The 12,609-nt window shown below is 40.6% G+C and overlaps 1 protein-coding gene across 3 annotated transcripts in view; it reads right to left on the bottom strand.

Moving 5' to 3' along the window:
* UBE2E2 (ubiquitin conjugating enzyme E2 E2) overlaps window positions 1–12,609 on the bottom strand; it is a 213,046-nt gene that overhangs the window by 14,873 nt on the left and 185,564 nt on the right. For all 3 annotated transcript variants that reach the window (XM_083825085.1, XM_083825084.1, XM_083825086.1), the window contains exon 5: window positions 9,608–9,755. In XM_083825085.1, coding sequence (XP_083681211.1) covers window positions 9,608–9,755 — 148 coding nt within the window. The remainder of the gene's footprint in view (window positions 1–9,607; window positions 9,756–12,609) is intronic.

Consider the following 12,609-nt stretch of genomic DNA (forward strand, 5'->3'; position numbering starts at 1 on the left):
GCTCTGCCATTTACTTTCTAAAGTACATAAAACCACCAATATTCTTATGCAGTTAGCTACAGTCACATTGCAGAGAAAAATATACTTAAACAGATTGCAGACTTCTGAAAGTGTGCATGTTTAAATATTTCTAAACAACCTTATTTCTGTAGTAGTGCTAATCTTTTTAACAATGTCTTGTGAGTTTTGAACAGTATAAATCTCAACACGTGAAATGCCTCTGTGCCCCCGAACAACGCTCTTCTACCCATAAGGTGTTGTCAGTATGTAACTGAAAAGAGCAAAGATTTAGGCCAACATAAACAGCAATCCTGATCCAAGCCTCCTCCCTCTGCACGCATAATTAGGAGATATTCCAAGACATATTTTCCTGAGAAATACTAAAAGGATGACAGTTCACAAATGTTTTTCCTGCTGTTATAATAATCCCCACAGTTGTGAGTTCATGTTGTGGGGACTTGGTCCGTTGATAGGAACAAAATCTCATAACATTTTTATCACCTCTTTATGGACAAGCAAATTAATTCTCTTTTAATGCTTATCTATGCATAATTTTCATAATGTGCTGCTGCATTGCTTGCATTTATGTATGTTTAATTTCACTTTTATATGTTACGTCCACAGAGTTTAAAACGTACAGGTGTGCATGTCTGCAAATACATAAAGACCAGATGTGTAATAAGTCTGTAGTTTCCTGACCGTACAGAGTCCCTAGAGGGACTTAAGATACCTAAATCCCCCTGGGAGTACTGAAAAAACTGCTGCTTGTCTGCCTGCATCTTTAGATGCCTAAATTTCTTCAACATATTGGTGCTGTGTGTCCAGCTCATAAGATAAGAAACTATATGTGAGTAAAACCATAGTATAGTAATTAGCATAGTATATATACCATAGTATGGTACAGATAGCACAGCACAATATCTTTTAAAAGGTATGGAAAGAGAAAGCAATGATAGATTAACAAGAATTAGTAAATATCAGCTCCAGAACATATCATACAATCAGTCCACACATGTACATATTACTTCAATAGATATTCAGTAGGTTCTATAGAAATGGCATGGGAACTTGAAGTATTTAAAGACAAATAGGTACTTTCTGGCAAAAAGAGCCAGCAAGAGCCATGAGCTTTGCTCATATGAATGAAATGGATGCTAATGCGTTTTTTTCCCAAGGCAACCCTGTCTTGGACTTTGTCATTCTGCAGTCACAGAGAGCAGAACTAAAATGATCAGTTTTGTGTTTCATTTTCTTTTCATGCTATGTTAGGACAACTTACTAGGATGGCCTTTATGTGAAAGTCAGCCACGTGCACCCATCCACTCTGCTTATAATCCAGTAGTGCCAATATAGCAGAGAGACCACACTCGACCTTTGCGTTTGTTAAGAAAAAGCCTCAGAAGTGAGCTAAATCCATCTGGAGACATCCCAAGGTAGAGATTTTAAAAAGGACAGAAAGGTTACATCGCAACTTAGAACCACATTACAACATTACTCCATGAGCTGATTCCTAACTGTTCTAACTTTTGTTTGCCATCTCTTATTTGTTGCCATGTTTGAGTGACAAGGCATAGTTTTTTTTTGCTGCTCAAGATACAAAGAGAACATTTTCCATTGTGCTGAAACAGTCTAGAAACCATCCCATTTCCTGACAGTATACAAACTCTGAAGAAAAGGGAAAAATAGCTCCAAGCTGAAGAATATAAATAATCTCAGACAACAGAGCAATTTCATTGTTTACACAACCCTCTGCTGCTTACAAAAGGGATATATGGCAAAACGAGGTTATTTTGTTGTAAATCTGATAGTACTGTACTATGACGGTGCAACTGGTAGCCTGTGGGTGCCAGAGAAGAATCAAAGCATCAGTGGTTAGCCAGCCTAATAGAATTGACCAAATTAAATATTATTTTGCCAATTTCTAAGAATTTTGCTCATTATTCAGAATATTCACCACACTTGACAAATGTACTCAAACATGGTTTGGATTATTGCAGAAGGAGTATTTATGATTTTCCTGTTTTCTGTATGTCTTGACAAAAATATTCTAAAAGAAAATCACATTCCATTACAAACCAGTGGAAAATATATTTGGGTACAGGGGAGACCAGAAGTCCTTTTAATAAACTGAACAAAGCTGTTAAGCTGCTAAATGGGAAGAAGAAAAAAAAATTAGATTTGATTCTAAGTAAAGTTTTTTGATAGCAGCAAAATGTGCAGATTATGCCTTTAAGGGAAAAAATTACAGGAATGAGGAAAATGAGAAGTGGCTCATCCCTTAAACTTGCTGTCATCCAGAGTTTCTAAATTCACTTCACAACTTGGGGTGAGGGGAAAAGAAGGAATGATAATTGGAAAGCCTAAAAAATTGCAGAAGGAACATCTGACATGAACCGGCGCTGACAGAAAGCAGCCTCTGCTATGGAGAAGCACCAGATGAGGACAAATATCATGCATGCTTCCTCTTAGGTCTAGATGTATAGAAGAAGAGAAGAAAGAACAGACACTTCCAGCCTGCCGAGCACCGAGGGGCACGGACCTGTTCCTCATTACCAGGGGCTGGGTAGCTATTTTAGAGTTAGGACATGGAAGCCAAACAGCAGAGTTGTGACCACAAGTCAGCCAAATCCTCGCTTGGAGCCAAACACTCCAGCATGGAACAGATTTTGTTTTTACAGCTATGTTACATTTTCCTTTATTAAGCTGCCTTAGATTTATTTTTAATCTTTTTTTTTTTTTTTTTTTTCTTTTTTTGGACAGGCTAGTGCTTTCAGATCTTTCGGTAATTCTGAAAACAGATCTTTTTATTGATACAGTGGACACCTATTAGCCCGTTAAAATGCATGGTGGTATGGCTGGAGCTTATCGGCTGAGAAAACAGAGCTGTTCCTGTGGAATCTAAAGCAGATAAAACAGATGCTCACTTTAAAAGCGGCCATGGTGGTTTTGGATGTTACTGCCCCTGTACCAGAGGCGATCACCCTGAAGAGGTATCAGAAGGGAGCATGTCCAGGGGCATCAAGTCGAAGGCCGGCAGTTGAACCCAACCTCTCAGCAGATGGTTTTTCCTGAGAGGGTTCACAGGAACCCACTTCTCCGTGCCGGAGGTGGGACAAGGCCCAGTCCATGGGTGCTGTGGGTGGCAGTGAGGGACCTCCTCAACCAGCCGATCCACATGGGCCGGTGCCAACACACCCGCATATACTACTAGTTAGTGATGCAGGAACTGTTACAATCACTTAGATGAGGCTTGGTTTTCCCAAACCCTACCACAAATTCAGACCGTAGGCTCCCATAACTTCCTAGAAGCGAGTCTGTCCGCGTGCCCTGGGCCCAGTGCTAGGCACGCAGCCATGCATCACGGCTGGAGCCCTCCCAGCAGTGAGCTCTGGGGTGGCTGCTGACGGTGGGCCTGCCGAGGGATGGTGTTGTGGCACTGCAGCACAACGCCAGGCTCCCTCCCAAAGAGCACGCTGCTGGCTGAGAGGGAGGAATGGCTGGGAAATCGGGACAGTATGCTAAACCGAGCCTCTCCCTCGTACCTCGTCTGACTTAACTCTTCCCACCCACTAGGGTTTTGCAAAGCTCCTGGACACAGCAGCAATTCCAGCAGCTTTGTAGCAGGGCAAATACCACTCAGGCTTTTAGGGCTTTTATTGCTTATGTTGAAAAGTCACTCTCCAAAGTGCTGTTTCTGATCCCACTGAGGATCAAAGATATACATTAAATTACACTATTGAATCCTTTTCTGCAAAGGATGACAGAGCTGGGATTTTATACTCCCAGCAGTAAGAGTATAGAGACTTGCAAACCTTTAGGAAAGCAACAAAGAAAAAAAAAATGAAGAAAAAATATTGTAATAACTGTAGCCCATCTCTTAATTCCAGCACCCTCATGCAGGTGGAGGTAAGGGTACTAGTATTTTTTTGGCAGAAAATACTTAGGCAAACCTAAATCATGCCAAACCACGTGAATAACTTGTAATAGTAACTGAAAAGCAATGATAATACGTTATCAGTAACTGCCAACTATACCATTTCTGTAATGAAAACAATGAAGTTTCTGGGAAAGATAAAGGCAAAACATGAGGATGACTAACATAAAGAAAGCTTGAAAGCATGTCTCATGTCCCTTAGTGAAATGACTAAAATCCCTATAACCTTAGGATGTCGTTTGACTTTGTTTACCTGTGCCTAGATAAATGCAAGTCATTAAAATGCACAGCCATATTACTTAGTGCGGGTTAACAAAGTATGAAACCATCTAGTAAAGTCATGATTCATGGCAGTACTTGTAAAAAACAGCATGCATACTTCTAACTGAGGTATTATATTTGAGTACCACACATGCATCACCAAGTTTTTTAACATAAACAGTCTACTTTTCAGACATGCTGAGCAACTGAACTCCTATAAAAATTGATGGGACTCACATCAAAGTAATGCAGCGATATCCATCCAGCTCATTTACTTTTATGCGTGCTCTCACTGCTGAGGACATGCACATGCTTCCATCTGAAACTATGTTCACAGCAAACTTTAAATATATGACTGAACAAACTGCTTCACACTTTCTGTGGTGCTTAAAGGATAACAGGAGATAAGCAGCTTTACACTGCTAATATAATATGCCACTGTGGGATCTAAAAGCAGAGTCACAACAACTAACCTGGGTAGTGCTGATCCAGGTTAAGCAGTTACTGCTGTCACTTGTTTGCTCATTTTCTTTGCCACAGGTCAATGCAGTATTCTTATAAAAGCTTTATTTCTTTTCCCTCCCTCCCTCCCTCCCTCCCTCCCTCCTTCCTTCCTTCCTTCCTTCCTTCCCCGTTCCCGTTCCCGTTCCCTTTCCCTTTCCCTTTCCCTTTCCCTTTCCCTTTCCCTTTCCCTTTCCCTTTCTGAATAATTTCATTGAATTGGGTTAGAAAGCAGACAAATGGTGTAAATGACAGGGCTAAGAAAGAATCAGCCTTTGGCAGGGCTGCAAGTGAGACAGGAACGTCCAACTGGGAACAGTAAATTTTTCAGTCCGGATGATGGTGACCACCAGCAGGTTAGCCTGTCTAGCCGTGCCTCATGCACTGATGAACTCCCCACAAATCAGCCACGTTCAGGAAGGATGACTTCAGCCTGACGCAGGGGCAGAAGAGGGCAGCGAGGGTGATAAGGGGAATGGAAAGGCCGTCTCATGGGTGGAAGTGAATATACACAGGCCTGGTTAGTGTGCAGCAAATAAAGACAAGAGGAAAGAGGGTGGATCTTCATTAATACAGCAGGAATGAAAAACAGCAAGGGAAAATAGTAATTTAAGCTATAGGATAAAAGTTGCTGAAAAACAAGTTAGTATAAAATTCCCATGCATCAATTTAGGCTAGAAATTTGGCAGAGGTTTCTAAAGAGTGAAGAAAGTGAAGCTCATACAGCCTCTCAGTAGTTAGTTGTGTTTCAGCAGCCAGCCAAGTGTTCAGTGGAACCAGACACACTTTGGGGAAAAAAACGCCATGGCTGCTTACAGCCTCAGGCCGTACCTTCCCACCCTCTCTCCCGCAGCACCGCACAAATCCCCATCTGGAAGGTGGTGCCTGTCAGTGCCCAAATGAGGTCACGGGGCACAGTCTGTCCCGCAGGGACCAGGGGCAGCAGCAAGGCCAAGGCATCAGGTCCAGTTTTCCTGGTAGGGAATGCCGGTGGAGCAATCAAGGGATAGAGATCTTACTGGCTGTAGAACTGTTGTGTGGAAAAAAACGTACTTAACTACAGGTAAACAATGACAAAAAAGTGATGGAGATTTAGCAGGTTTTGCTCTAATGTCCTAATCAAGGCTTAGCCATGTGTTATTAAGCAGACGTGGCTTGACGTTAGACTGTTCAGACATCAGGGACAACCAGGCCAGCAAAGTTCAGACTTTGCATGTGTGAAAAAGGAGGCCATGCGAAGGAAAAAGTTTCAGGGCAGTCTTGTCAGTGTTTCAGTTCATTTCTTCTGAAGCAAATGAGAATTTTCCATAAGACTTGAGAACCTTTGGCAGGGCTGAGATGGGAATGACCAACAGAGAGCAGTAAATGTTTTAACCCAGCTCATCATCATCAGCTGTCTAAATATAAAAATAATTAATTTCTTTCAATCTCTGTGAAAATACAAAACCTCAGGGGCCATCCACACTTGAAAGCTATTTTGGATTAAGGTAGTATGGGAATTTATACTCCCAGGGCTACTTTTCCATAATTAATGTACAGTTGACTTTTACTCCATGTAAGACAGTTTTTCCTCACAATATATTTTCAAAAGAGGGAGTGTCCACACATGGAGTTACTCTGCAATAACTAACATGTAGGCAAGCCCTAGCAGCTAACACTGGAAGTAAATACGTTCATCACTCGAGCACACAGCCTACGAGCACTTACACACACAGTTTTATGTAGATGAATGCATCTACCAGGTTTTGTAGGGTTGCTCATGCACATGCCGAAATGTTTACAGGACTGGGGCCCTGCTTTGAAGAAGAGATGTGTGCTGTGTCCCAGAGTACCACCTTAAAGAGAGGCAGTAATCCCCAAACTGAATGCTAGCGCATCCCATCATTTCTCCCATCTCTCTGATACCATTCCAGTTGGCTCTCCTGCACTGACAGATAATTCACACATGTTCACTTACACACAAATACTACGGCACCCTTTCCCCCCACAAAAAAAGTCAGCCAGCTGTTACAAAATTCAGACATTTCATTAACACAGTTTACCGTCTGATGCAGCCAAGCAAAATAGAGACAATTAATAACAATCAGGAGTGAAGGGTCTGAGACAGCTTATGAGTAAAGGATTATATGAGTTGCTTAAAATGGACAAACTAGCTCCTGCCTTGAGTGATATGGAACAAAGGGTGGTGATGTATAACCAGGGAGGAAAGAGACTCTCTCCGTGGCTTTTGTAGATGGCTGTGTGAATGACAGAAGCGGCAGGAGCAAATACCTCTTTTCATTTGCTCAGCCTGCTGGAGAAGAATAGCAGTGCTTGCCAACGAAGCTGCAGCTGTGCTCTGGCTCAGTTTAATCACTGTGTATGACTGAGGGTTAATTAGCTGCCATTCTTACTGCTATTTGTTGTTCTAATGAAGATTTGCATAAATGTAAGGCTGGGGGTAACTGATACTTGATTCTTCCCTTCAGAGGGGCTGGGGGTGGAAAACGCACCCATCCCAAGTGTTTATGTTTGTGGGAGATTCAGTGTTGCCTTTCCATTTGACCTGATCTACTTCTGTCTGATGAATAGTGAACAAAGAGTTCAAAGTTGCTTATCAAATCGAGATCCCTGTTGGGTTGCTGCCTTGAAAAAGGAGCCAACTAGTTTGATGAAGAGAGGACTCAGGGATTAGAAAATTACTTCCAGCCGACAGAGAGCAAAATACATACATATATATATATATATAATAATACATATAAGTATATGATATATATCTCAGTGATATATATAGATACATATTCCTATCTTTCTCTATCTATCTATCAATCAATCAATCAATCATATTCAATCTGGATGGCAAGGAACATCTATTCCAATGATTTGTTAATGATAAAATTTCATCTGAAATGAACGGGACAAGCAGTACAGCCAGAACAGGCTGTAGCATGTTAGGCAATACACCGAAAGGTAAGAAGCCTTGTGTTGTAGATCGCTAAAATTCAAAGTTCACTTTTTAATAAAAACAAAGTATCTAACACTAGGCAAGTCATCTCAAAGGAAGGCAAAAATGACTCAGCAGTTCACAGCTACTGCCGTCAGCTCCTCATAAGAGGGGAAATCACAATACAAGTAAAGAAATTACATTAATTCCTCAAAAAACATAGCAAAATTTTAACAGGGCACAGTAACAAAATCCACAACCACTTCGTATTTAAAGAGAATGTTTAAATTGAAAATGAAAGGTCATAAAATTGTTTGACTTACTACAGTCGTGACTGCTTATGGCTACTAACTGAAAGAAACTGAAGAGTAACTTCCCATTTTTAGTACATTAACTTGTTGCATATGATCATATCCTATGGGTAACAGTTTTCAGTGTTCCTCTGACCTACTTGCTCACTGTTGTGCCAACAACATCTGTAAACTAGCCTAAGGGAAGGAAAAAGACTGAGAGGGCAGAGATAGTAAATTTCCCAACTTCAAATCATTGCTTGAAACTGGCCAGCTTTCAAGCTGCCTGTATGCCTGCCTCTAAAGACAGGCGAGCACAACTGAGTGCACATCTACTTCCAGTTCCTCACTCCCCGACACAGCTCTGCTGTTAAATCCTGAAATGGCCATATTTGCTGATAGACAGCTACTGATTTTACAGCAGTGTCTCTGAAGCTCTTTACCTGGACCTTAACACAGCTGAGCAAATATCCATTTGCTTTTCTTTAAGCTTATGTCACCAATCCACCTGCTTTTGTACAGGCACCTCTGCATTGGTTGGGGTGGCACTGCCAGAAGTCAATCTTCCTGAGAGGTAAACAGAGAGCGCCCAGCAAGCACTCCTGAAATAAACGTGCCTGGAATGAGACTGCAGGGATCCCCTACAGCTCCATCTCTCAGCTGGGAGAACGCTGCAGTTTTTAATGCTACATGCAGTAACAAACCCACATGAAAAAAAAATGCAGCCAATTGTAACCGAGAGTCCACTTTCACCTTATCTGGAGCTTTGAAATAACTCAGTCTCCTGTTACAGCCTTTGACTTGGCACCTGACTGCACAGGAATCTCACATTCTGGCCTTTGAAAAGCATTTTTTTAGCCTTTTGGTTGGGGAGAAAAGTATAGAAACAGGAAACCTGAAGTTTTAAAACCTAGATAGCAAATTAATAATAATAAAACAAAACAAGTTTACAATAAAAACAAAACAAAACCAAACCAAAACCACAAGAACACTCAAGATATGCGAACAGATTGCTTAGTTTTTCTTTAAATGATTCTTTAGTAATTTCTATATATTACAATTTTCCATGGCTACAGTCAGACCATTCACTGGCAAACAGGGTAAGAGAAAGTGCAAATTACAGATCTAGTGGTCAACTGCAGAAAACAAATCTAAAAGAGCTGAGGGAAGAGGTTAAGTGCTATGCTACTTAATATGAATGACAGCTTGCTTTGAATACTCATACTGGCTGTCCAGGATATTGAATAAACTTCATTTAAATTAATTTTCATTATTTGTAGAGTCTGTGTTAGACATCTATCATCGTCAGTACTATTAATATTCTTTTCAGAGAACGTTATCAGCATATTTAAATGAAAGCTTTCCTTTTCAGTATTTATTAACACATTAATATTTCTTGGTACTAATATCCTGCTTGTAATATCCAAATTAGTGCCTACTATAAGGTATTGTCCACTGATTAAACTTTTGAATTAACAGATATTTTTTTCAACTACTAAAAAGGCACATGAGATCCTAAAATTGTGTTTTCTTTCTTTACTATGCTTCAATTTAAATGAATTTAAAACTTACTTTTTTTGTCTCTTTTTTTAGTACATAGCAGTAGAACAGTGCACCAACCGTATCCCAATAGCTGACAGAACGCTGACAGAACACGAACCACGAATGAACGCAAATGTGAAAGTTAATTTGTCTTACCTGGGTTGCAGTCTGTGAGGAGGGAGCAGATGGAGAGGAGAACTTTAGAAATGGTTAATGCTGGACTCCAGTTGTCTTTTAAAATGTCCAGGCAGATGACGCCTTGGCTGTTAATGTTACAGTGATAGATCCTTGTCCGAAACGTTACCTAGAAAAGATAGCGTGTCTTAAGTGCAGTGGTGTACAAGCCAATAATTACATGATTATTAAGCAATTAAAAAAAAAATTACACAAAAGACCATTTTGCTTCCCTGGTTGAAATTACACTATTCTGCCAGTTAAAGATTGAGCAAAATAGGGATGTTCATTACAAAATAAAAGTCTGCCTCTTCCAATTGTGGCCAGCAATGGAACTGGTTTCTGCAATGTAAGAATGGGACAAGTTTCCAAGTTTCCTTAGCTTCCTCTTGCCTTGGTCCCACTGATCTCATTATTCTTCCATGGGAACAAAAAGGCTATTCTTCATTTCCAAATTTAAGTCACAGTTGAATCGGTATAATTGCTTCCAAATACCTTTGTGTTTGTGTGTGTGTATTTTATTTTTGGGATTTCTGTATCTGCATTGGGTTTATGTGGCAAGGTTTTGGCAGCAGGGGGGTGCAGGGGTGGCCTCTGTGAGCAGAGCCCAGCAGCTGCCCCATGTCAGATCAGAGCCAGCTCCAGACGGCTCCAAAGGCACCCACTGCTGGCCAGAGCCGAGCCATGAGCGACACTGGGTGGTCCTCTGGGAGAGCAGATTGAAGAAAGAAAAGGAAGGCTCCCCCCGAGCAGACCCCATTCCCTGTTCCCCTGTGCCGCTCAAGGGAAGGACGTAGAAGAGGGTAGATGGGAGGAAGGTGTTTTTAGCTTGCTTTTATTTTCTCACTGCCCTAGTCTGTTAGAAATAGGCAATAAATTATATTAATCTCCCTATGCTGAATCTGTTTTCCCTGTGCCTATAGTTGGTGAGTGGTCTCCCTGTCCTTATCCCAGCCTTTGAGCCCTTTCCATCATATTTTCTCTCCCTCTTCCTTTGAGGAGGAGCAGTTGTGGTGGAGTTTAGTTGCTCATCAGAGTGAAACCACCATAGTACCCATTTTATATTCTCTCCCAGGTGATCCTATATTTACTGCACTGAGGAGGAGCTCATTTCTTTTAGTCTAGAATGATGTGTTTCTGCATCAAGTGGAAGATACAGACCTTTTATTTTAAAATAATTTCAGCTATTAAAGTCCTCTGTGTAGTTCAGAATAAGTACTGGGGCTACTGGATAGGAAGGGACAATACAAAACCCCCGCATCTTGGGATCTCCATGAAAGATTAATTTCTCCATCATTTCTACACAAATGACAAGTTAAACCAGATAGTTTTAATGATGTGTTCATTACATCTAAAATCAAGATGTATCATTTTGGTGGTCTACCTCATCAGCCAATAGACAGGCGGGGGGGGGCATGAGACAACCGCAGGCAAAGCACACCTCAAATCTCAGAAACATGTATTCTTCACTAGAATTTGCTAGTGCTAATAACTGGGAGTACTTATGAACATATCCCTACTCTACCATGCAGATAAATCTGTGTCTGGATAGAAATTGAAACTGATGGCAGGCATGCCCCTTTTCTGGCTTTATTTAATACCAGAATTCCCAGTGATTTCAGGAGGACTAAGATCGGGCCACTCACCAAGAACCAGAACAGAGGACACAACTGAAATAACACGGTACCCGTTCTACCTCTATTAAGAAAACAATTCTGCCCCTTTTGATTAAATCAAAGCGCTTTGACAAAATAATGGAAGGAAAAGGCAGTAGATTTCTGGTATTACAGCACTAGATTCAAGAAGAAATATTTATTCTCGTAAGTACTTTTCCACATAAATCTGGAAAAGCATTCCTGGAGTGCAGTGTCATGGATCAGTGAGCTATGTGACAAAGATCCCAACAAAAAAAGCTCACCAGTTTTTACATGCAGCTAAAGGTATTGCCAACTGATAGGCCACTTGAACAGTTTGCCGCTCTGTACTCTACATATTCATAAGTTCTTTCCTTTTTCCCCTAATGTTGTGGTTTCACTTATTCTTTTCCAGCCTAAGTGCTTCACTTCCAATACCTTTATGAGAATTTTAAATATTTCTGGCACAATGAGCTCAATTCATCCAAACACTATAGCCAGACTATCTTCTTCTTTTTTTTTTTTTTTTTTCCTCCCATAAGAACTCCAAGCACATTCAGCGTTTGGAGTGAAAAGTCTTCTGTCAGATCAAGAAAGCAGTGTTCAGTGATAAAATTAAATGTTCATCTACAAAGAGAAGTTATTGTGAATAAGGAAGGTTAGAAATACACAGAAGTGGCAAACTGCCTTACACTAAGTGTGTTAAAAGTGTCCACAAAGGGAGTTGGTGTGGAGGAGCACCCTGTAAACATTAGGTTCATTAGGTCCCCAGACAGATTAACTCTAAGGCACTATTAATACCTGATATAACACTGAATCAAGGAATATTTCACAGCAGGCTGTACCAAGACTCAGGCAAACACTTCAGTATTGGCTTAATTATAAGTATTATATTCTTACTTCTTAGTATATTGTTGGAATAAAGTTTTTGCTTAATTATTTTTCCTGAAAAAAGGTGCTTTCCTATGCTTCCATGAATAACAATTTGAGGACTTTATTCAGCAATATCTGAATACACTGAGTAAACTTTGCATGAATTAAATTGTACCTTCCAATTTATTTTAAGATAGGGGTCAGTCTAAGCTTGTAGCCTACTTAATGCCATCAATGTGAGCCTGTATTTTAATGTGTAACTTTTGATGTCAGCTTAGAGGACAGACACATTGCCACATGTTCCCTTTGAAACATCCCAGAAGGGACACTGGAAATTTGGCAGGACTTGGAGAGCCACTGGAATGAATGGAGGTAGTTCACATCTTATATAAACGGTTCAACACTCCATTGTCATCTTAGGCTATTAGTGGATAAATGTAGGTGGGATTACATCTGTTTGTAGTTGCAAGGCTATTT

The sequence above is a fragment of the Anser anser genome, assembly GCF_964211835.1.
Source record: "Anser anser genome assembly, chromosome: 2".
Classification (NCBI taxonomy): domain Eukaryota; kingdom Metazoa; phylum Chordata; class Aves; order Anseriformes; family Anatidae; genus Anser; species Anser anser.